At 38.9% G+C, this 25727-nt stretch overlaps 1 protein-coding gene across 12 annotated transcripts in view; it reads left to right on the top strand.

The window, feature by feature from the left end:
- Positions 1-25727, top strand: part of NfI (Nuclear factor I) — a 436655-nt gene that overhangs the window by 365071 nt on the left and 45857 nt on the right. For all 12 annotated transcript variants that reach the window (XM_083117283.1, XM_083117282.1, XM_083117284.1 and 9 more), the window contains one exon: positions 24183-24317. In XM_083117283.1, the coding sequence (XP_082973409.1) occupies positions 24183-24317 (135 nt within the window). The remainder of the gene's footprint in view (positions 1-24182; positions 24318-25727) is intronic.

Consider the following 25727-nt stretch of genomic DNA (forward strand, 5'->3'; position numbering starts at 1 on the left):
ACCAGAATACGTAAACTTTAAAATACAAATATCGTATCCGATGCAGAGGATGGCTGATTAACATCTGTGCATAAATTGGACTTGAATCTAGGGATGTACAATATCTGAATTTTGATATCGAGGTATATCGTCAAGAAAATATCGTCGCAGACGATACGATATTATTTCCGTATCGTGATATGGGTGATATATCGTCTCCCTCTCCACAATATATATCGCAAAAATATCGTAACGATATATTGTCTAGTTAATATTGCCTGGACGATAGTTTCTCAATATCGCGATATATCGTCTGGACGATATATCGCCGACCAGTACTTGAATCAATTGAAATGTCGGTTCTGCCAACCGAAGGCTTGGTGTTTTGATGACGTTACTTTGGTCTCAATATGTGTTCCTTGCACCCCTAGCACGCGTGGTTTTACCACAGAGAAAACAATGTAATAAAAACGGACTCTTTTGAACGTTCGTACCGCTGAAAGGACCCACCGAAGACAAAAATGACACTTGCATTAAAAAAAAATCATTATGACCTGCCTGCTTTACCCACTGGATCATTCACTGTGCCTGCACTTCCTTCTTCATCTTCCATGATATGTGGCGCCGTTCTTTCCCTTCAACATGTTTACAGTTAATCGGATATCATGAGGAAGCAGTTGCAGTGGAAGGAATCTTCCAAATCGAAAAAAAAGAAAAACATATTTGTTTCCCGCCATAATTAATTCACAGTTGCCTCCTCCTTAGATATAACACTGACATAGTGGAATCTTCAAGCCAGAACATATGTGAAAAAATGATTGATTGGTTGATTAAGTTGGTGTTTTAAAAGTCCACTTTATGCACAGTAAAGCAAATTTGGACCGGACCTACAGTTTAAAGTGGGATCCAAACCACTATGTGCCTCCACTGGGTATCGAACCCAGAACCCCTTGAATACAAGGCGACGACGCTACCACTGCGCCATCGGGGAGGCCTAAGGCATAAGGAAAAGAAACGAAACATTGCGTTCTTCCAGTAAGCATTAATTTAGTTTTATCTAACTTGTAGCTTCCTTGACTGAAATATTGATTTTACCCATGCGTTATGTCGCCCCTCCTTCTTTCGAAAATTTTTAAGCCCCGCTGTACTTTTTGAGGAGATCATACACTTCCTCAACATAAGATAACAACATTGTGAGGACGCTACTCACTTGTGCACCAGAAGTAATAAGCCATGTGAGGACATCATACACTTCTTCAAAAGAATATAGTAACCTTGTGGGGACACTACTCACTTTGCATCAGAAGTAATAAACCTTGTGGGGACATCATACGCTTCTTCAACAGAAGATTGTAACCTTGTGGGGACACCACTCACTTTGCATCAGAAGTAATAAGCCTTGTGAGGACATCATACACTTCTTCAAGAGAATATATAATAACCTTGTGGGGACACTACCCGCTTTGCATCAGAAGTAATAAACCTTGTGAGGACATCATACACTTCTTCAACAGAAGATTGTAACCTTGTGGGGACACCACTCACTTTGCATCAGAAGTAATAAACCTTGTGGGGACATCATACACTTCTTCAACAGAAGATTGTAACCTTGTGGGGACACCACTCACTTTGCATCAGAAGTAATAAGCCTTGTGAGGACATCATACACTTCTTCAAGAGAATATAGTAACCTTGTGGGGACACTACTCGCTTTGCATCAGAAGTAATAAGCCTTGTGAGGACATCATACACTTCTTCAACAGAAGATTGTAACCTTGTGGGGACACCACTCACTTTGCATCAGAAGTAATAAACCTTGTGGGGACATCATACACTTCTTCAACAGAAGATAGTAACCTTGTGGGGACACTACTCGCTTTGTATCGGAAGTAATAAACCTTGTGAGGACATCAAACACTTCTTCAACAGAAGATATCATCCTTGTGAGGACACTACTCGCTTTGGATCGGCAGTAATATACCTTGTGAGCGAAAAGTTTCTTAAACGTATATCGAATTTCTATCGCGATTTGAAGCCATGACTTCCTTATTTCAAAGCATCCGAGCACGTAAAGTAAATTGATTGAATTTGTGAGATGTAAATAATGCATAAAAGAATAATATATTTTAATAAATTAGAAATGTACATAAATCAATAATAATAGTAACAGTTACTGTTAGTATTTTCATGACGTGTAAAAAGTTACATTTTAGCTTCCTTGAAAAATATATTGATTTTGCCCATGATACACCCTTCTCGCTTCCGCTTGGAAAATTTCTAAGCGCTTGTATACCCTTGAGCGCACTATATATTTCTTCAATGGAAGATAACAACGTTGTAGGGACACCACTCGATTTTCCATCAGAAGTTATATCCCTTGTAAAAGCAGTTTTTAAATTATTGACTAATTTAATTTAGTAACACTGTTGAGCCTTGTTTCATGCCTTGGTCAGCATTGTAATGTTTAATTGAATTTAGATACAAATTAACATTTAACTTAAAGCAAAGCATGATTGGAAATGTATATAAATTAAACACAAATAGTTTGTGAGAACAATGAAAGATGCTTTGCATATATCACATTTTGCATTGTTTCTTTCTGACTTTTTTGGCTAATCGTGACGATTAGATAAAATTGATGAAGGGACACTGAAAGAAAATAATCGAACTCAGAACTTTATTGAATCAATTCCAAGTCCTATATCCCTCTGCAAGATTTCCACATCATATCACATGGTATTATTATTATCATCATCATCATCATCATCGTCATCGTCATTATCATTATTATTATCATTATTATTTGTAATCCGCGTGCTATCTAGCTTTTTACTTTTTGTCTTCATGTTAAAACACAGAAGTTTGCATTTCTACCCAAAATAGCACAACATATTATTTTGCTAACTTTTTTGTCAGTCATTAAATTATATCCACCGTCAGATCTCTCCTATTTCATGTAACATCTGTTTCTCTTTTCCAGTGATTTATTCTCTGCAGGACAAGTATTTACGATTTTGTTTATGAAAAATATCATAAACGACAAAAACTGCAAAAATCGACAGAGACTAAAAGTATTTCCTCTCTTTTATTGTCAAGTACCAACAGGGTAGCATTTTCAAACTTATTTACACATCGGTCCCCACAGCGTCTGTACAGAATCAATCGTGTGTATGGAGTGTAAGTGCAAATTTTCATGAATCTAATGGACCTTGTGGGGACCCGAGGCCACCTGATTTCACAGGCCTTGTGGGTACTGGTGTCCCCACAAGGATAGGAAACGTTTTTCTTGTATAATTTGCTCACAATGTAGGTTAGTTTTAATTTTCGGGAGTTTATAGTTTTACTGTGTTATTTGTCACATAATTTCAACAAACACATCAGACTACGACTGTGATTTCCCCCGGTCCCCACAGTGTATGTGCACTAACAGAGTCCCCACAAGGTAGCATATGCGCGTATATGTGTGTGTGTGTGTGTGTGTGTGTGTGAACAATGAGAATTAACTAAAGAAAGTTCTTAGTTCGTTCTAAGCGGCTAATGTATAGACGAAGGCTAGGCAGACAGTAATACAGTACAGTCACCAGTCCGCCAACCCATTGTTTACCGCGGCACGTTTGAATGTCTCTCTTTAAAATGTCTCGCCTTGTTGACTAGACAATTATGTAATCGACAATAAGTTTAACTATTGCAAAATGTTTTGTTGGTAAGAACAGCGAGACAATCCAGATGTGAATTATCGGGGACATTTATGCGGGTAAGAAGCCGAAAAAATTCCAACCAATTCCGGAAATCAAACCCAGATCTCTCGCGTGGTTGTCAGAAGCTCTACCGACCAGACCACCGCAGCTCCTTGGATGAGTTCCATACTTTGATTATTTCAATTTATTTTAATATATTTTCTTGTTTGTATGGATTTTCTTCACACTTAAAATATCTCACCTCGTTGACCAGAAAATTATTTCGTGACAAAGAAGCAAAAAAATGCTCCCAGAATTTGATAAAAATCGAACGACTAGAAAGTAATTTCGTTCTATTGCTTTCATAAATACTACATTTATGTAGATCTCTACTACTTAATAGTAGTAGTGGTATTAGTAGTATTATTAGAAGTAATTCAACTAATTAATTAATTATAAGTATTATTAATTAATTGTAAGTATTATTATTTAATTAAAGTATAATAAAACAATGGTAGCGTGAATTTGGAGAAAGTTTTAGAAATAACCCCCCCTTGATAAAATCCTGCGTACGCTACTGGAGTGTACAACATATCTATTGTATTACTTAGTGGGGTTAGGTGGCAGAACAACCGCAGGCTGAATCTCGCCATTCAATAAAGAAGAATTGAATTGGATTGAATATGAGTATCGGTGCCCGAGTGCCTAGGAATCCAAAGATTCTGGGTCGTATCCCAGTTAGGGCATGAAGGTCCTATGTGTTCTTTCATCTTTTCATTCTCCTCGTCGCGATTAAATTGAACGGGTAGAGTGACTTCAACACACACACACACAAAACTGCGCCACACTTTGTGTAGTAGATGTGAACTAAGTACATCCGGAGAATTTTAAAACTACTATTTTTCATCCATGACACACAACCTCTAAGTGGATAAGTTGAGTTCCAAGGATTGTCAAATAATTTATTATTGCACTAAAATTATTTGCAACTCTCCGTATAATCGCATACGTATTAATAAAAGAATAAAGGACGTGCCTGTAACAACGAACAGTCAGTTAAAATCGACGGTTGGATCCTGCAAATGAGAATCTTTATTAGGGAGAGTAGAAACAGGATGTTTTTAAAAGTTGGTTAGGGTGTGAGGCATTTGTTTATATTCGTCATATTCGTGTACCTTTATTGGAGGATTTAAAATTATGTATTTGAAGTTAATTTGAAATGGAGCTCGTTTAACTAATTTATCTTTATTGAATAAATAGTAACTCAGAGCTGTTAAATCAGGTGATAATGGAATAGATAAGAGCATGGTGATAATCCCGTTACGAGGAAGATCTTTTTGATGTAGGAAGAATTATTTACTCGATTCAACATACTGGATTAGGCCATTTTTTTCTATTGTGACTTCTAGAACAATCACTTGTTTTATATTTTAATCTAATAAAAATGGATTCCTTTGGTATGAGTCATTCACAAGTTCAACACCAGAGTGAGAGTCATGTTCTGAAAAATACACTATTTTACACAAATATTAAAATAATTAGTCAATTAGAAGTAAAGACTTCTTAGCGATTGATAACATTGTGTGTCGCCATTGCTTGGTTTGGGTTAAGATATGTCACGATCCCAGGACCTTTCATTAACTGGGCCTCGCGATATCACAAAATATCATGAATGAAGTAACATACTTCTGAGATAAAATCAAATGCCGAATCGATGTTCTTCTCAAGACTAAAGGCAAGTACTTAGACTTGGTGTTCTTGTGAATAATATTCAAAATGTGAACATATACAGTACATTCGCACATTGACGTATTGAACAGAAGAGGCACGGAGACACATGCACCTCCCATGTCATTATATTTAAAGGAACTAAACATGTAATTTAGGAGGATCCTCCAATAGCAGCCTTCAATAATATCATTTTCCAGTAAAATAATTAAACAAAATTAGCACGAATAGGGAAATTGGGACTGGATGTGCTGGACGCTGCTGCTAGTGGAAATCAAATCCGGAACTCCTTGATTGCGTGGCTATAACGTCAATACTACACCATCGGAGAGTCCTCCAAATTATAACGTAGTGAAATATGTTGTTCGTAAATTTGCAGTGATGAAGACAAGGTGGAAGTCTTATTTGTTTGACTTTCCTTGTGTGTCCACTTTATGGTCAGATAGGCTAATCGGGACTGGACCTACAGTTTAAAAGTTGGATTCGAACGACTATGTGCATCCGCCGGGTATCAAATCCGGGACTCCCTGATTACAAGGCGACGACGGAAGCTGAAGTCTTCTGGAAGGTCAGGTCTTTCTGATCTTTTTGACAGTTGCGGAAGTAATTCTTTTTCTTTCTTAATCATTGTTAATACAAGCACTCTAGAACTGCTTCATCACTTCACAAAAGAAACTGCTAACGCAACTGCCTTGTAATCGAGGGATTCCTTTTGTGGCGTCGTCTCCCGGTGGGGTCACATTTCGGATTCCTTTTTAAACGGAAGGACCTGCTCTACTCAGCTTATTTATGCACAAAATGAAACTAAAGCAAACTATGCCAAACCTTTTTCACTAAAACTGGCGAGACGTAATGGTTTTAAAGAGAATAGTTTCCTTCATCCTTGTTATTGCCTTAATGTGTTCTTTTTTATGTACGAGGGTTGGGGAGTAAGTCATGGCAACCCAGTAATAATTCGACAATCGAAGGATGTATTAAAAATTTGTTATATACAACTGAAAGAGTATCCATTATGGATATTTTGTTGGTAGGAATCATGAAAGAAAACCCAAGCAACCCTGTGACATACACATGTGCACATGTTACAAAAACTTGTCTGATTATGACAAACCTTCGAAATAATCTCCCGCATTGTCCATTGCATTATCGTGGAGTATGATTGCATTATGCAGTAGATCTGGACGCTTCTCCCTAACGGCACGTCGTAGATCACAAAAACTTCAGGCATGGTAAAGAGGATGGTTGTGCCGATGGTATTCGACGTCTTCCACATCGATGGCAGCGTGCTGTGGACAATGTGGACAATGCGGGAGATTATTTCGAAGGTTTGTCATAATCAGACAAGTTTTTGTAACATGTGCACATGTGTATGTCACAAGGTCAGACAGGTTTTTATAACTTGTACATTAATACATGTGTATGTCACAGGGTTGCTTGGGTTTCCTTTCATGATTCCTACCAACAAAATATCCATAATGGATACTCTTTCAGTTGCATATAACAAATTTTTAATACATCCTTCGATTGTCGAATTATTACTGGGTTGCCATAACTTACTCCCCAACCCTCGTATTATATGTGAGGCTACGTTTACTGTGCAGAAAAATCTATACATATTTCCGATCTTTCTATCCCGTGTCCCTCCCAGAGGTAAAAAAATGGACGCGCCTGTGTATTGGCGTTTTCACATGTATTTGTGTATATCATTCGATTTGGTGTCGCGAAATCGTGTGGATGACAATTCAGAGCATGAAATGGCCATTTGCTGTCGTCGTATTGTCAAAATATTCGCGTTTCTATCCTGTTGGATGAATTTGATCAGCAAAGCGAGTGAACTCTGGAAGTGAGCACGAATCCTGTTCCTGGTTACGTGGCAACCGCAGCGTGGGAACGGCCGACGCTTGGCAGTCACCAAAGCTCACGTTCTGTGACCTTTCTTTTCTTCGAAAAGATTGATTTGCCATTCTGAACAAGTAAGGGTGACATACATCCAAAGTGTTTGTTTCGACAATTCTGCCTTTCCACGCGTGACGTGAAGGCAAAAACTGCTATGGCGACGCACAGCTATGCACTTCTCATGATGGTATTGTCGTCCGACGCTCGGCACGATGGGATTCTAAAGAAATTTCCGCGTATTGACGAGCGAACGCACTGTACATGCAGAGTCTCCCTTCACCTAAGTAATAACTAATCAGGCATCCGTACTTGCGTATTCATTCTCGCACTGCTAATCGTGACACATTTGAGTTTTTATTTTAGCTAAAATAGTTTTCACCATCCAATCAATACCTCCAACTGAACTAAAAGCCGAGGCGCCCTCTGAGGGCCAGGGACCTGTCATCGAGACGGGCCCCGCTACTAATTTTCAAGTAACTCTCCAGTTGTCTTGACGATGCTGGGTCAACACCTAAATTGTGTGATCCCCCACCGGGACAGCTTGCACCAAAGGCTACACCGCTAACCATTTGACTACGAGAGAGCCCTACAATGCCTACAAGCAAGGCGGTATTTGAATGGGGGATGTGAGGAAATTCCCCCCTCTGGTTGCTATTTTTTGGGGGGGAGAGTAAAACCAGAGATGTTGGGGCCCAAATTTTGAAAGAAAAAAAAATAATAATAAGAACGAACGTTTTCAAGGAGCTCTAACTCAAAGAGGAAAACAGTAGCAGAGCTCAAATATTTTCTGCTGAAACTTTGAATGTATATATTTTATCTAAAAAAAATATAGCTCCCTGATATTGCAGTACTTCCTTACTAAAATAAATCCTAAACTTTAATTTTTCTTCAAAATTGAATATCTGTTTTGGCCCTAAATTTCTGCCATTTGCATTAAAGATGGTGAAAAAAAGGTACAGAACATAAAATGTAGCTTAATCTGTACTGAAAACATTGTTTGTTAACCCAGCTTTCTATCATTTTTCTTAGCTGAGTTACCATAATTATCGCAACCCTCTGCAAAGGCCAGAAATGCCGCAAGTCACGAGACAAAAATGGCCGCCATTTTCAAATGAAGTCAGGTTTTAGAAAAATAATGCCTGTTTGGAACTACCCTTGCATAGGGGTTACAACAACAAAAAGAGGAATTGTTTTACAAAACTTTCGAGCAAACCCTCCACCCCGTTCGGTATGGATTGACCACATGCATAATTTGTTATAGTATCTCCATGTTTCAAGAGTCCTCCGTGGAATTTTGGAATGGAATTTTCCGCTCACTGGATTTTTTTGAAATACCACACTGCCTACAAGACAAGTGGTTTTAAGGTTACCACAGTTTTTGCCGAGGGCAATAACTATTACATCTGTTTTTTGTATTTGCATAATTTTACGTTGCTTTTCTGCCACTTTGGCTAATTGCCATGCTGATTTGATTGATTTGGTGTTTTAAGTCCACTTTATGCACATTAAAGATAATCGGGACTGGACCTACAGTTTAAAGTGGGATCCGAACCACTGTGACATGTGCCTCCGCCGGGTATCGAACCCGGGACCCCTTGATTACAAGGCGACGACGCTACCACTAATATATATATATATATATATATAAAGGAAATACCCCCTACACGGAGGTTTCCCCCACCATTCACACTTTTGCTCACTTTTACACTTTAAAATTGTTACAGTTTCTCAGTTTCTTATCATCTGGACAAACACAAATACCCATGCCTTACCCGGGACTCGAACCCGGCTTTGCCATCGAGGAGGCCCTAATTGCCATGCTGGGTATCAATTGTAATTATTTGAAATTGATGATGGGACAGGATACAGAACACCGACTCTCACAGGGAATTATACTGGCTGTGGTTCCAGGCTCTCTCGTTGGTCTGCAAGAAGGCAGTGTCCAGAGTGCAGTGTCTGGAAGAGAGATTGACACTTGTGTGGTTTCCTTACACCCTGAAACGTGATGCTTCAAATAAATTCAGCTGAGTTTATTTTGGGATTACTATTTACATATAAGAGTTTATATTTTGCGAAAACTATTGTCTGAGATACAGAATGTTGAAATGATGGAACAAATAATGTTAGCCTCATTTGTCGAAAAATATTCACCGAAATGTCACGTGCCAACAGGATGCGGTATGTCATGTACTCGCTGTCGGCATTTTGAGGTCCCCAATCGCAATAGTCACAACATGTAAGTCTAAATAATAACGCTAGCCTATGGCCGGGTCCGAAAGGTGCAAGACCGTACTTGAAGCGAGCATCCTCCGAGTATGGTCTTGGAGTGCGGTCTTCAAGTCGTGGACTAGAAGTACACGTCTTTCGAATTGCACTTCGACTGCAGCGCCAAATACGATCAGTAGATAAAACTGAGTACTCGTTGTTTTCCTCGCGTTTTAAACACTTATTTTTCACCATAGAAATCACATAGCATTTTCAAATGTTCGTACACATACATTTCCACACATTAGAAGAACTATATCCAACAACTTGCTGGCCCATAACGTATATCTACCTGTGTCGCTGGCTTTCTACCTCCGTGATTTTAAACAAATGAACAATGAGTGCGGAAACCATGTGACCTAGTCCCCAACCATCTGCACTGCGAGCTGTGCACTTGCGTGCTTCTGTTCTTGGCGCTTTCGAACTGTACTTGGTGACGTCACTTCCGCCAAGACCATACTTCAAGTCTGTACTTTGTACCCTTCGGACAGAGAAATCGCATCGTTACAGTGCAGTAGTGCATGCTTCTTGGTCTTCTAACTCTCTGAAGTTTCGACTTCATCAACATAGTAGGGCACAAGCATTGTAAAATTAATTGTTCCTCTTTAAAATATGCTGAGTATTAGTTTTGTAAGAGGCTCGTTTTGTATTTTGCCGTTTTCCTATTATTTCTCTAGGAAGCTGAGGACGCGAGACATAGAACTATTACTCACGCTCCCTCATCACCTTCTCCAAATGGAGTTTTTTCCATGGGAAAGCAGCACATGTGAAGCCTGAATCACACGGAACTGCATTTCCAGTAGTAATGCCCTAGTTGGCGCTGAACTGGTTACCCATTTGCTAGTTTTCGCCTTACACGACCGTACTTGTCAATAGACTTTTGTTCCCATAAGACTGCGCAGAGCAGACAATCTGTAAAAATGGATGAGCAATTTGAAGAATGTTGTAGGAGAATTACTGCTTTGTGATTTTATTTAAAATTAAAAAAGAAAACTATGGACTAGAGATTGGCCCCAAAAAAATATGGTAATCAATGCTTTTTAATTAACTCGGGTATGCATATTCATACATGAGATTTGCAGGATTCATTCACAAATTTAAAAAAATATCAAAAAATAATGTAATACAGTTGAAATAATAATGATAATCATTTTCGTCTAATCATATTTGTCACGTATACATCTCATCGCTTTGTATAAATACCTAAATATTAATGAACTGAACACGAATGCACTGCACGTCATCTCTTTCCCCCCTTTTTTTATCGAGAAACTAACAAAAACAGCCAACACTCAGAAACCACAGACAAAAACTCCCCTTTGCAAACTCACAGATTATCTTCACATGGTCATACTTTGCTCTGATTGGCTGTTCCACAGAATCCAGCCGAGTAGAGCCAGTAATAATTAGAACATGTCTATTCCTCCAAACCAGTCAAGAAGTCAGCCAGGCAGCCATCACATCCGGGCAGGTAGCCAGTTCAGCGCCAACTAACTGGTATCCAGTTCCGTGTGATTCGGCCATAAGGCTTAACCCAAGTGGAGAACTCCTTGTCAACGCACAGACAGATATCTGATCAGTTGATAATTTGGGGAAGATGGGGAAGTTGATATATGTAATTGCAGCTAGGTTCAATCTACTTCTCCATGGTGTTATTCACGTGGAGAAATAGATGAGCATGTTGTTGGTATGGTACACCCAACGGCAAAATAAATAGTAGGCGAATTGTCCTTCGCCATTCTCATTCAGTCTGTTTTCCAGAATGGGATGATCATGAAATAAAAACGTTAATAAACTCAGGACATCTGCTTCACATCAACAGAATTCCACTCCATTTAACAACACAGAATGTAGGAGTTAAAAAAGATGAACATAGTGATTGACAATTTGTGTACTATTATTTTTACCCTTCGGCGTACCCCTATTAGAACAGTGTTTCTCAACAGTACCGGGCCCTGGCGTCAATTATACCGAGCTGCGAGAGGTTCTTTTGAAATTTGTGACTTGCAGCCCGAGCTGGCAACCACCTATAAAGACCTTTCTGTCGGGGTTCATCAGCGATAAGAGGAAATTCTTTCTCGCCAGTGTTATTGAGAAATCAAGGCCGCTGAGAGGGGATTGTCTCCCGTGCAGCCTCCAAATTTGAATTACAACCGTGAGGCCGTTCTCGAGTTAGGGCCGGAAGGGTCTAGCGACTTTTAGCCCGAGCTGGCCACCACATGGAAAAATGGCCTTTCGTCTGGGTTTCTAGTTTCACTGCGAAAACAAGAAATATTTTCGTGACAGTGGCGGTAAGTGATCTAACCAGGGGGTGCTTTGCTTACCGCTTCCAAGTTTGGAGGTTGACAGATGGGAACAACTGCCAATTTAGTTTGCGGAGCAATTTTCATTAACAAATATATTGAAGTGGAAATATTCTGATTAATTGGAATTTTCGGCGTCCGAAATCGGAACTTTCCATATTAATTGAATTATATTGTTCAGAGGAACTAAAAGCTTCCATTAGATCCAGTTGTTGTCAACTAATTTAAACAAAGTTTCACATGTGTCAGCAAGCTGGATATAATCATACTAATACTCTCTATGATGGCGTAATTTATTTTTTAACATTAATTTTCAAGGTTACATGTTAATTAACTTATAAAGTTAAAAAAAATATACGAGTAACGTTCTCGCCTTGTAATCAAGGGGTCCCGGTTCAATACGCGGTGGAGGCACATAGTGGTTCGGATCCCACTTTAAACTGTAAGTCCAGTCCCGATTAGCCTTACTGTGCATAAAGTGGACTTAAAACACCAAATCAATCCAATACAATCTATTTACGAGTAAAATTGTTGGGATTGGGGCATCGACTTTTAAAAAATAATTTTCCGGGTCGTGGGCTCACGCACGAAGGTTGAGAACTAGGGGTGTGCGAGACAGAATGTTTTAGGTCGGGACGGGAAAAAAGTCGCAATTTCCCGACAAAGAATGTTCGAAATTTCCCGAAGCTCTGAAAATCTCGAGTTCTACACGTCATTTTTACCTTAAGTGATTGTTTTTGCATTTCTGGTACAAAAACTTACCATTTCCAATAAGTTCCAGACATTTACAGTGCAGAAAACGTCCAGAATTAACGACTTTTTAAAATGACCATTCGGTATTTCCCCGACTGCTCGGGATCCCGAAAAGTCGGGATCGACACAGGAATTTTTTTTCCCTAACCCGACTTTTCGGGATCCCACACACCCCTATTGAGAACCACTGCATTAGAACACTCAACTTTTCGGTTAGCTGTTTCAATTACAATGTACAATACATACAGCACGAAAGGCACGTCGAGTTACACCGTCAATGCTGTGTGCACGGTGTTTACAATTGAAAAAGCTAAAATATTCTTGCATACGTGTACAGTAAACGTTGTAAAGTATGTATTTATTCAGTGCCATTCTTCTCTACCTAAAACCATTTAATACGAAAGAATATTCCTCTCGGTTGAATAGTTATCGTTGGTTAAAAATGTGAAGTGATACATTGTTTACATCTCACGCGACCGCCATTACATTTCCACTCGTGACCATGAAGTCGCTTCTGATTGGTTATGCTACGGAAATAGAGCAGGTTCTATCCTTGAGAAATGCCATGGCATCTGAAATACCGTAACATTTCTCACTTTACACGGCAGCTTTTTGGTCATGGCATAAATGTTCAGAAAAATGCTAAGGAAAATGCTTTCGTCTAAAGCGGACCTTACGCAATGCACCGGTTTTCTAATACGATCCAGTTGTTTCATTTTATTTGTACTTGGCAGTTTATATCCCTGAGAAAATATACAAAGAAATACACAGTAAAGGCTAGACCTTGAATTTTGACGATGGCCATACCTACCTACTAATGGATCAGCGGATAAATAAAGATGATTATGATCATTATAACTGCTCATATTACACCGATCATTATAACTGCTCATATTACACCTTAAATAACTTCACCAATAACTGTATTTTGTGTCTTAAAATCGTGCCTATTGTTGATGCATATATTTTTGCTCCAAGAACAGAACAGCGTGGCGTAATTGTAATTCGGAAATAATTGTCTAGCTGTTCAGGTTCATATGCACCTTGTTTTGCATGCAGAACTTTTTAATTCATATTCTTTAATACTTTTTTATATTATTATTAAAATCTAGTAGCCTATATGGAACTGCATAGCTGTGGAATCATAGTTTGATGGAAATAGAGGCAACCAATACTTACCGCACAAATCCAATGGCACGTGGTACCCTTCCAAGAAAAATGTCAATTCCATTTGGTTATACCGTGGGATTAGCTTGATTAATTTTGACGTCACGGTCAGATTATTCTTTTTGTCTCCGCATCCCCGTTAAGAAAGAGGGTACTTGCGTCATGCAGTCGAGAATAGCCTCTGATGTTCCACAAATGCTTGCCTGGGGCACCCTACAGATTTTTCTTTAACCACAAATATTGCAAGCTTCTTTCCACCCTACAGCTTCTTGCATATCCAGAAGAGCTGCAAAGGCACTTAACGACCTCCCTTTTATTTCCTGTGGTCTTCGTTTCTTTCAAACCATGCACACGCTCATACTTTGTCGACTTCAGCTTCCGATCACAAATTATGAAAATGTAATGCAATTGCAGCGGAAAGTTTTGTCAACTTCGCCGTTCGCAACAAACATTTGAGCTTCATGCAAGCCCTCCCCCTTCGTTCCTGAGCGCCTATTGTGGTATCTTCCCCTTCCCCCACCCACCCCCTCCCCTCCCCCACGGACCCTGTCGCACGACGGAGCAGCGGCGGGGACGGAAGTCAATGTGGTGTGTTAGAATGGATGATGTATAGGAGCTTCCTTTACTAGCCATTAAACCAAACAGCTCGCTGAGGATGTGGTTGTTTCGTCATCAAATAGGCAGAATGGCTTTAATTCACGCTGGATTCAATTTCGAGGTACCGCTTTAATCTACTCTGTTGTGTGCATGTATGTAACTTTTGTCTCGTGTAGTACCCATTGTTTTCTTTTTTCTTTACTTGTTCCCGGCCCTTAGGAATTTTTGTTACGTTATATGCGCGGAAGGAGCGGTGTGCCACAAGGAGTGATCGCCTGATGCAGAAACAGTTTGATTTGGACTTATTTTTCGGCTTGTTGACCAACCGTTGTCGACTCTTTCGACTTGACTGCGAATCGACAGTTGACTGGCACGTGGGCGTCAGTGTTCGGAAAGTTACTTTCTAGAAGTAACTGAGTTATAGTTACTTGCTTCAAAAAAAGTAACTAAGGCCGTGTCCGAAAGGTTCAAGACCGTACTTGAAACCATGGCCGTAACTTGGGGCCTAATTTTGAGGAGACAGAATCGAACTTAGGGCTTTACTTTGTTGGGGGGGGGGGGGCACACTCGAAAAGTTTTGTATCCCGTAAAGATAGCATCCAGGATCATTTGCTAATTTACTGTTACAGTTGCGAAATCACAAATATTACTCTTTATTGCTTGCTTCTCAGGTTCCAAAAGGTTAACAAAAGTACCTTCCTCTAACCTGAAATTTCAATAAGCCTGAAAATTTTGGGGGTGTGGTATCTTCCCCTTGCCCGCTCCAAGTTACGTCTATGCTTGAAACGAACATCCTTCGTTCAGTCTTCAGATGATCTGACTGACTTTCGGCTTACAAGGGAACAACAAGCGAACGAGTGAAGTAAACATGCCTGCAGTGTCGCGTACTGCATGCTGCGGGCTCGATTCCTGGTTTAATTGGCGCCAGGGGTGCCCATCCCCCCCCTCAAGGACAATGGCGCAATCCCCCCAAAATCATATCATGCGTCCCCCCAAATCGTATCATGCCCCCCCCCAAATTCGCGCACTCAAACCATATCGTAATCCCCACAAAGTATTGAATTACGACAGCGTGATGCCCCTCCTTCAAAAACAGGGGTGCCCATCACTCAAGACTGGCCCTAAAATCATTCATCATAATTCCCCAAAATAGATTGGATGAATACGTAGTAATTTATGTCTATTTGAAAGAAATACCATGTTAAACTGTCCATATTTTTTAATGGTTCGATTCTCGAAAAAACTTAAAACTAGTACATTGATTGGTTAAATGTAGGAAATTAAATTATGTAAATAGTGTTTGTGAGTGGGTTTCAAAAACACACAATTTGAGTATTTAACACAAATTGTTACACAACTTAAGATAAAGATAGAAAATTCAACCTTTGCAAACCAAATAACATGCTCCAGCCGCATGGCCGGTTCAATTATTATTTCGCGAGACATTACAGAACCCTAGCTAGACATTCTTAAGCTCAGGGCAATAACATAATACGGGTTTTCTTTCAAAGAAAACTGTCTCCGCCCACGTTTTCTTCGGTTAATATATTTTAGTAACTCAACAATAATTAATTGGATTTTATCTTCAGTGCAAATGTAACTTTTTAAACTAAAATTATCCTGTGACATGAATTAGAAATGCGGATTCAATATATTTTTGTTCCAAATGATGCACCTGCTTTAAATTAAGCAGTATACAAACACTGAGCCTTATATATTGAGAAATGATGTTATTAGTGAATATCGAGAATATCGCTTATGTCTTGTAATGCAGCTATAGTATAAAACTTGACATTCACTTTAGTAATGCGCCAACACGCATTCGCACAACACACTATTGCGAGCGAAGCGAGCAAAAAAGAAGAAAAAAATACGTCCATTTCTTTGTTTCTTAGGATCCCGAGATATTTAGTCTTTTCTAGGTTCTCTTTTGGCACGTTCCGGGTCGAAAACGTGTGGATACCATATAGCTAAATACAGTCTCCAAAATGTAATATTCGAACTCTCTCTCCACTACAGAAACCCCTTTGCAATCTAAGATTTAACACTTTATCAAGAGCTTCCTATCTCCCCCTTTAAATTTAATACTCAATCCTCCCACCAAAATGTCCATGCCGATTTTAGACTTACTGTTGATATCGAAGAGTGGATATTGCCTCCTCCAAAACATAAGTCTCCTCCACACCAGAATTTCTGCAACATTCTAAGACAATAGTAATACACAAGAATTCGACACCCCCTCAATTTAATGCTCAACCCACCTTTAACTAAAATATCGGCCATAATCTAAGGCCTAGAGTTGGATACTGACCCCTAAGAAGCCACGTGTCAATTAAGGCCTAATATGTAAGAGTTGGATATTTCTCCCCCCCCCCCCACCCATTCGATAATACCCTTAAACACTTTCTTTTCTTCATATAATGGATTAAATATGGTGTATATAAGGTGTAAAAATTTTTGCATATATTTTGAGAAAATATATAAATGATGAATTTTATATTATTTGAAGGGAAAGTATCCCCCCAAAAACATCTCAATGGCGCAACCTGCGCCGTAATCTCCCCTGTGGGCACCCCTGATTTGCGCTTTAATTGGTGCACTAGGTGACGTCACTTCCGACAATACGGTACTCCAAGCCTGATTTTTGGACCTCTTGGACACAGCCTAATTCACAGTTACTTGTACTTGAAAAGTAATTGTGAGTTAATTTTAAAGTTACTTTCTGAAAATTTGCTTGCAAACAAATTACACGCAATCAATGATCATTAATTGTAAAAATATAAGTTTACCTATATTTATATTATCACAACAAATCAATGATGGAACAAGGAGTCAGCTTTGCTTTAATGATTTTAATTCGAAAATCATTCGTATGCCAGCCATGGTACTTTGCATGTGGTGACATCAATTCCACTTGCACTTGTTTCTTTCTCTTCCATTCTAGCTCAACAAGATGCAATTCCTAGACAATTACTCTTTTCTAGTTTGACTACCACATTCCCAACGAATGCAGCAATACACCCAAAACATTGAAATTTTTCGTGCGCAATTTGTTACGAGTAAATGTTTTGCGTAATGTGCTTTTTCCGAGTATATTGAACGTTATTGTGTCTATATTTAATAAAAATTAATGATAATTTTAGATTAACGTAAGTGAAACAAGAGCACCCGATTGCGTTTCATGCATGCAACATGTCCTTTTCAAAAGTAACTTGCGAAAGACTGGTTTTCATCCCAGTGTATGAACAGATAGACATATGCATTGAATTGTAGCCCCTCGGAAATCGAATTCAAAACCTCCTAAAACACAGCCGCGTTCACCAGTACGCTGCCGGGTGAAAAGTTAAGTTTTCATAATTAGGACAGTGGGACTTCTTATGAGAGGGTTTAGTGACAAGCATTTAGAGACTTAGCATCAACTGTGTGTGTATGTTTGAACATCATGCACGACATTTTAATGGATTTAATGAGGTACTTGTTTTTTTAAGTGTCACTCGAATCCACTCTTCTTCTTCTTCGTAGTTCCCCCTGGAAACTACAAGCGTACGATGCTCTGGCGACTGGCATCGCATTCAAATCAACAGTGGTGTCGTTCCTTGTTTTCTGTTAGCACGGTATCTTGTTCTTCCTTTCGTGCGCGGAGTACCCTCAGGAAGATTTCACACAGAAGCGACACGTGTCTCGTGCCACTTGAGGATTTCAAAGTTTATGGTGGGCCGACCCTGTCAAAATATTTAATGATAAAAATAAAATGTAAGTTTATAGATAATGTTGAATATACATTTTTATTTGAAGATGTGGCGCATCTAAATCTTGACAACCATCTAGTGGATCCACTCACGCCAGAAAGTCGGGCACCGCCACTGAGCCGCTACGGTGTGAAGTGTTTATGTTGATTGGTTCTAAGTTACACGTATCACATGTCACTTTGCTTTGATTTCATTGGAGGCGCGTAATAACCCAGCCTCACAATAACGAAAATACCGTTTTATAAATCCAGTGCATGATTTTGATAAGTTAGCTCCTCCTCGTGTCAAGGGTGAAAATGTCCTCGCCGACAGCCACGCTACCATACTTACGTTGAAGATTCTTATTAAAATGACGGACCTCCTGGATACCGGAGTGGCTAACGCTCTCGTCTCGTAATCAGGAGGTTCCGGGTTTGATCCTCTGTAAAAGCACATTGCCCTATGGTTCTTTCAATTGTAGGTCCAGTAAAATGGGCTTAAAACAAAGTTTGATTTATTATTGTGACATTGATGACATAGTTGAGATTTCCTCGTGAATATATATAGGCCGTGTCCGAAAGGTGCAAGACCGTACTTGAAGCGAACATGCTTCGAGAATAGACTCGCAGTTCAGTCACTTCGACTGTAGCGCCAAATACGATCAGTAGATAAAACTAAAAGAACACATTGTTTTCCCCGCGTTTTAAACACTTGTTTCTCACCATATAAATCACATAGCATTTTAAAAAGTTCTTATACTTACTTTTCCACACTTTAGAAGACCTACAACCAACATCTGACTGACTTTCGACTATCACGATTTCAAACAAGTGAACAACGAGTGCGGAAAAAAGACTGCATTGTCGAGCCCTGCGTCCTCGACCGCTCGTTTAATTGGCGCTTTCGACCTGCACTAGGTGACGTCACTTCCGACAAGACCGTACTTCAAGCCTGCATTTTGGACCTTTCGGACAGAGCCACAAGACGCTAGTTTGTGACTCCATGAAATAGAATTTGATTTAAATTTTTGTTTTAAGACTACTGTGCAACGTGCCTCCACCGAGTATCGAACCCGGGACTCCTGATTACAAGACGACTACGTTAATGAAGTAGAATTGAAGGGTCATGTCTTATGCCAGTGTGCAAAGTGGAATAATCAAAAGTGTTCATTTTCTCCGTCACCCTAACGAAAGTCGCACGAAATTAATATACGAACAAAGCGCGTTGAACAGTGTCATCTTCTGGTTATTTAAGAAAGATTGTAATTTGAATCAATATACTTTTTTTCCTACGGGTAATTTTATTGTTCTTAAAAACTTGAACATGCCGGATCTCTCTCCACTGTATCACTGTCAAAATTATAGAGAATAAGTGTGCAGAATGTATTTTCGCATAATCTAGCTCTGACTTCCATTCGTTCTTTCTGAAGGGCCTGGCAAGCATTACCATTTTTCCGCACTTGCGGATAAAATGCCCCCTGTTATTAGCATTTCACATAATCTATGTCAGACACATGATTTCAAGGAGCTGTTATGTGCATTGCGGGACATAACCATTCCTTGCGTTCCACAAGATTTTTTTCTCTTTCTCTCCATAAAACTAAACAAAGAAAGCCGCCAGCCTAGAAAACTAGAAGAACGTTTCGTGCAAATGCACAATGTTACTTTTTATTTCATGCTCATGGCCGTCGGGAGCCCCCCCCCCCTCCCCACAGGAAATTGGCATAGTTCATTTCAAGTTAAAAATAGCAGAAAGCTTGTTATGTTTATTGTTAAAAAGACAAAAACATGTTCAGTTAGTTAATATTCAAACAGAATAACCAAGTAAAAGACGTGTTAGATCGAAAGAATTGAGGTTAAAATGCAGGAACCAGCTTATGTTCCATCCAATGAATAAATGGTTCTAAAATTGAATAACTTTTAAATCTTTTTCTTCAACGATGTGTGTAAAAGTTAATAACAAAATGGAATAAGTGTGCTTTGATTCACTTTGATTTACTTTTATTAATTTATAATAGTTATTGTATAATAATAATAACCTTGATAATAATTATTATTCTTGTTATTATTTCTACTATTCAAGTTTTATCAGGGGCCTACAAAAATTTTCTGGTGACGCCCATTTTTTTATGCTGTGGTGTTCGCTTGTATAATCGCGGACATTTTGCTTAAGTCTTTTTATCGATTGTAATGATCGACAACCCATTGGTCATTTGCTTAGAGGTTCTGACGACTTCTACACGCATGAATATTTATGAATGTAATAATGGCAGTTCATTGAATATTAGTGGATATCGAGTAAAGATTTTGTTGACTGAAGTTTTGGCCTTCTCCATATTCCTTTTTCTTTCTTCGACGAGGGAGAATATTTGATTTGTGTGAGCGCTTCCGGGTCAGACAAGTAGGAATGAGGAGTCACCCTTTATGTTCACCCTATGGAAATCCGATAGGGTAGGGGCCATTAGCTATTGATGTCACGTGCTGTGTTAGTATGAGCAAGGAGATAGATCACAGAAGTATTGCTGAGGATAGCAAACTGTGCGATCCCCTCCTTTTTTTCCCCTTTCCAATCTTTATTCCACTTAGCTGACGTAAAGTTTTTTTTTTTCCTAGACCACATTGTTTTCCGTGCCTTAAAACTCACAATACTTTACGATGTTATGGGAATGTTATAATAACGTTTAAGTCCAATACAACAATTTTTAAGATCGTAAAGAGACTGAAGGAGACGCTAGGAGCATTTCTTCAAAATGTGACAGGGTAAACGTGGAGGGGAGAGTCGAACATACTATCACTCGACTTCCCTTGGAAATTGAAGGCGTTCATTGCAAATTAGGAAAAGCAAACAACTTTTTATTTTGATAGTCGATAATAATAATATAATACTTCAGTTAATTAATTTTTGAGTTTTTGTTTTAAGTTCATTTTATGCACAGATATGCTAATCGGGACTGGGCCTACAGCTTAAAGTGGGATCCGAACCACTATGTGCCACCACCGGGTACCAAAACCGGGACGTTGCCACTATGCCATCGGGAAGGGATTTCAGTTAATCAGTGTTGCAACAGAATGGCCCAAGTAAATAATGAGCCAGAACAAAAAAATGTGTAAAATGCAGCACTTCGGTTGGGATTTTTATGTTTTCAAATTCTATTAGTTAAACTAAACTAATCTATGAGTTTTCAAAATTCCGAAAACGAGATTTTTATGTAAGAGGTGACACAAGTTTCAATCTTGTGTTCAGAAGTTTTTCTTGAACAAAACAAAATTGAATTACTATGTATTTCAGTGTGTTAACTATATGAAATGAACACTCCTGTTCCGATAAATTTGCACATTCTTCAACTGTCCCAGGTTTGATACCCAGTGGAGGCACATTGCACAGTGATTCGGATCCCAGTTTAAACTGTAGGTCCAGTCCCGATTAGCATATCTGTGCATAAAGTGGGCTTAAAACAACAAATGAAACAAACAATCTTCAACTGTTCAACCCTATAACGTGTGCCACTTTATGTGAACAGGAGTGTACAAAGTAAGAAAAAACTGTTGTGTTCTTTAATCTCTCATGTATCAAGCAGAAGGCTCTCCCCGTGGATTAATAATAATTCAAGCTTATGTCAAGGGATTGACCCCCAATGCAAACATTTATGGTGAGGCCCATGGACCTGTAGCTTTATTCAGTGAACACATCAATAGGCGATTAACCCTTTTAAATGACATTGCACTGCTTCTGTCATTTCTTCTAACATCACCTTTTGCATTTTGTTCTAATTATCACATCTTGCATGTAGTATGCACTTCTCTGTTGTCTTCTAAATTGTCTTTGTGTTTTTGGCAGAAAAATGTTCACTGTATCTGGATGGAATTATTGATACTGTAACTGCACCCATTACCACATATAGTACAAAGAACAAAAACATTCAAGTAAATTATGGTATGCATATAAATTAAATGGGTTCTGCAGTCTAATTGACAAGGTGTCTGGCTACCATGCGAAACCCAGGTTCAGTGATCTCAGGTGGAAATTTTTCCGGCATTTTCTCTGCATAAAGCAGCTTTGAGGTTCACCCAGCCTCTAATAAAATAGGTACTTGGGGGGCAACCCTGCAGAGTAAAGGTATCTGGAGCATGGTGCTGATCATATCACCTTCACATCCCCCCCATATGCCTTCATGACAGAGTGAAGGGAACATGAGGTAACTTTACCTTACCTTCAAATGGATTCTTACAAAGGAAAAATATTTTCAAAATTATAACTAAAATGGTCTCAAGTTGCCACATGCAAGATCTAATGATGATATTATTACAACTAATTTTGCTGTGCATATCAACCTCCAATCACATAATTAAAATTATTAGATATAGTCTCAGATTAGCAAATTAGCTTCCCCCCTCTCCACCATACACACAAACGAGAAAAGCAATGGCCTACTTATATTTTTCTGTTCTTAAGTGAACAGTTAGGAATGTATACAGTGTGCACCTCTGTTTTCTCTCCCGTTTTCTGTCTAGATATATTGCAATTAGAGCTTGTTACAAACATTGAACAAATTACTTATTCTTTTAAGTAATTTTCAAATCTTTGGTCTGTCGTAGAAAAAAATGATTAACTACTATATGCATATAGTGAAATGAATTGGGACTTTTTCAGTTAAGTCCACTTTATGCTCAGAGGCTAATCGAAACTGGACCTTTATCATAACGTGGGATCTGAACCACTCCACTGGTGATCGAACTTGGACCCTTTATTTACAAGATGACAGTGTTACCGTTACGCCATTGGAGAGGGATCCTTTCAATAACAGGAGGAACATTCTTCAAACAGATGTTCAGTTATAATCATATTCACAGAAATAATTAGTCATACAGCATACTGAATGACAATTTTCTTTTTTTATCATCTCAATGAAAAAATATATCTCCCGCATTGTAATCACACATTTATTTCAAGCTGAAACCTAATGTTAGAAAGCAAACAATATATTTGGAAAAAGTTTCTCGTGATAGCATGATACGCTATTGTTAACTTGGTGACTGAACACATTGAGTGGCTATCTTGCCACTGAAGATTCCAGGTTGCTAGTCCCTGCCTGATTGTTATGTCTCCCATCATTATTTTCATCTAATCTAAGCAATGGATAACCTTGAGATATGAGTACCCAAATGTCCCCACTGAGTCTGCCTTTGTAATAAATAAGGATAAAATTTGGGCTATCTAATATATATTATAGTCATATATAAGAAATACATATTAGTTAATGAAGCTTTTAAATATAATGTGTAGATAGTTTTGAGTAGTGCCCACTAGTGGCATTTGAGCTTAATCCCTCTTCATGAAATATGTACTCAAACCAAGAAATTATTATACGTAATTATCATCACTTCTTGACTGACAAATGCTTATTTTGTGGAGCTCTACTCTTACATTATAAGTGGCCCAAAGTGAAAAATGCATTCATAGTGTTGTGCAAGTTGCAGATGCATACCAATTGTACAGGTTAAAAAAAAGGCAAAACCATACCATGTTCTGAAACAAAATCATATCACCAATATACTGCTAGTGTCTACATGAGTGAGTGGCTAAGGAATTTGTTTGTTCTCCCTTGGTCTGCAAAGCATTTGGCTGGTATATTATGTAATGTTTGAGGAAATAATGAATGAAACTGTATTTGCATTTGTATTTTAGTTACTTAGCCTCGATTTTCTGACACTTCAGACTAATCGCAATAATGAGGATGAATGATAATTAGATGAAATTGATGAAGGGACACTCGCAAAGAACACTTTTGCATAGATTGATACTCAAACCTGGAACCTTCAGTGGCAAGATCAAAAATTGACAACTTAACTCACTCTGCCACCAAGTTGGCTTAATAAATAAAACTGTTTTATGAAATATTCTGGATAGTAATATTCTCTTTGTTTCCATTTTAATGTGTATTATTATTATTTTATTTTGCAGTTCCTTTTCTATATGAATATAATCAAGTTTGCGTTAATCTAAACATCACATTTATTACATGAATTTGTGGGTTATGTGTATTAACATAGTATAATGACAAAGAGCTGATAACATGCCTTTTCTTGCAGCTTCCATAATGCAAGGTCCTAATGGTATGCAGCCCCCAGTTAATGCTATTAAAATTGAAAACCCTGGCTACTATTGCAATAGTTATACTCCTCCTGCACCAGACCATACCTCTATGATGACATCTGGAGCATACAGTAAGTAATATATTCAATTCAATAAGTGTTACCATGAGATGTACTATTATGTGCTATTTACAAACTTCAACAAACCAATATTTTATTCATCCGATACGAATATATTAAATTGGAAATGCATATTTGATGTACAACCTTTTCAATTGCATGTGTTGGTGTATACACATTTCATTTTTCTCCACTTTCAGGTGTGATCTGAAACATTTTCAATTTTTGTTTTAAATCCACTTTTGCACAGATAGGCTAATCGGGACTGGACCTACAGTTTAAAGTGGGATCTGAAGCACTGTACAATGTTCCTCCACTGGGTATTGAACCCAGGACACCTTGATTACAAGGAGACAGTGTTACCACTATGCAACTTGTTTGGTACTACCCATCAGAAATGAACCAGAATGTGAAGATAGGTGGGCTTGAGAGGGTTACTGTGATGTGATAAATTCTAATGTTGTGCTCTTGTCAATTCTTTCTACGAGGGAGAATCAAATGAAAACCGCAATTAATTTTTTCCACTATTTTAATGCAGGGATAATGTTTGATTGTATATTATTTTTCTATATAGTCCCCTCTCAATTCAATGCACTTACGCCATCGGATAGGTAGTGATTTGATACCGCGTGAGAAAATTTCTTTCGGTTGACTGTGTAGCCACTCGTGTACCGCCGATTGGACATCTTCATCAGACTTGAACCTCTGCCCTCCAAGGTGCTCCTTTAATGGACCAAAGGTGTGGTAGGCACTTGAAGCGTAGGTCATCGATGGTTTTCATGGTTGCACAAGCAGAATGAGGACGGGTGTTATCATGTTGAAGCAAAACACCTGCACTCAGCCTTCACTTTGTGCATATCGCTGGCCTCAAATGGTTCTTGAGAAGGTCTGTGTAGGTGTCACTAGTCACTGTCGTACATGGGGCATGTATTGTTCCAGAATAGGACCTTTCTTAGTAGTAGAATAAAGTCAACATGACTTTCCCTGGAGAGGGCTGGCTGCGAAACTTCTTTGGTTTCGGCAAAGACGAATGTCGCCATTCTTTGCTTGCACGTTTCGTCTCCGGTTGAAAATGGTGCACCCAACTTTCATCCCCGGTGACAATGTGAGCTAGAAAATCCTCACCCTCCTCTTCATAACGCCTCAGCAGCTCTTGACATGCATCAACCTGACGGACTTTCAGTTCCTGCGTCAGCTGTCGAGGAACCCACCTGGCGGGCACTTTTCTGTAGCAGAATTCATCATGCACTATGTGTTGTACTGAATCGAAGCTCATATTCAGCAAGGAAGCCATTTCAGCCAGAGTGACATGCCGGTTTTCCTGAATAAGCCGATCTGCTGTGGCTATGGACTCCTCTGTCACAACTCGCTGAGCCTGACCCGGACAGGGAGCATCAGTCAATAAAGTCGTACCTTCTGCGA

This window comes from Lepisma saccharinum, chromosome 2 (genome assembly GCF_977018435.1).
Source record: "Lepisma saccharinum chromosome 2, izLepSacc3.1, whole genome shotgun sequence".
Taxonomy (NCBI): domain Eukaryota; kingdom Metazoa; phylum Arthropoda; class Insecta; order Zygentoma; family Lepismatidae; genus Lepisma; species Lepisma saccharinum.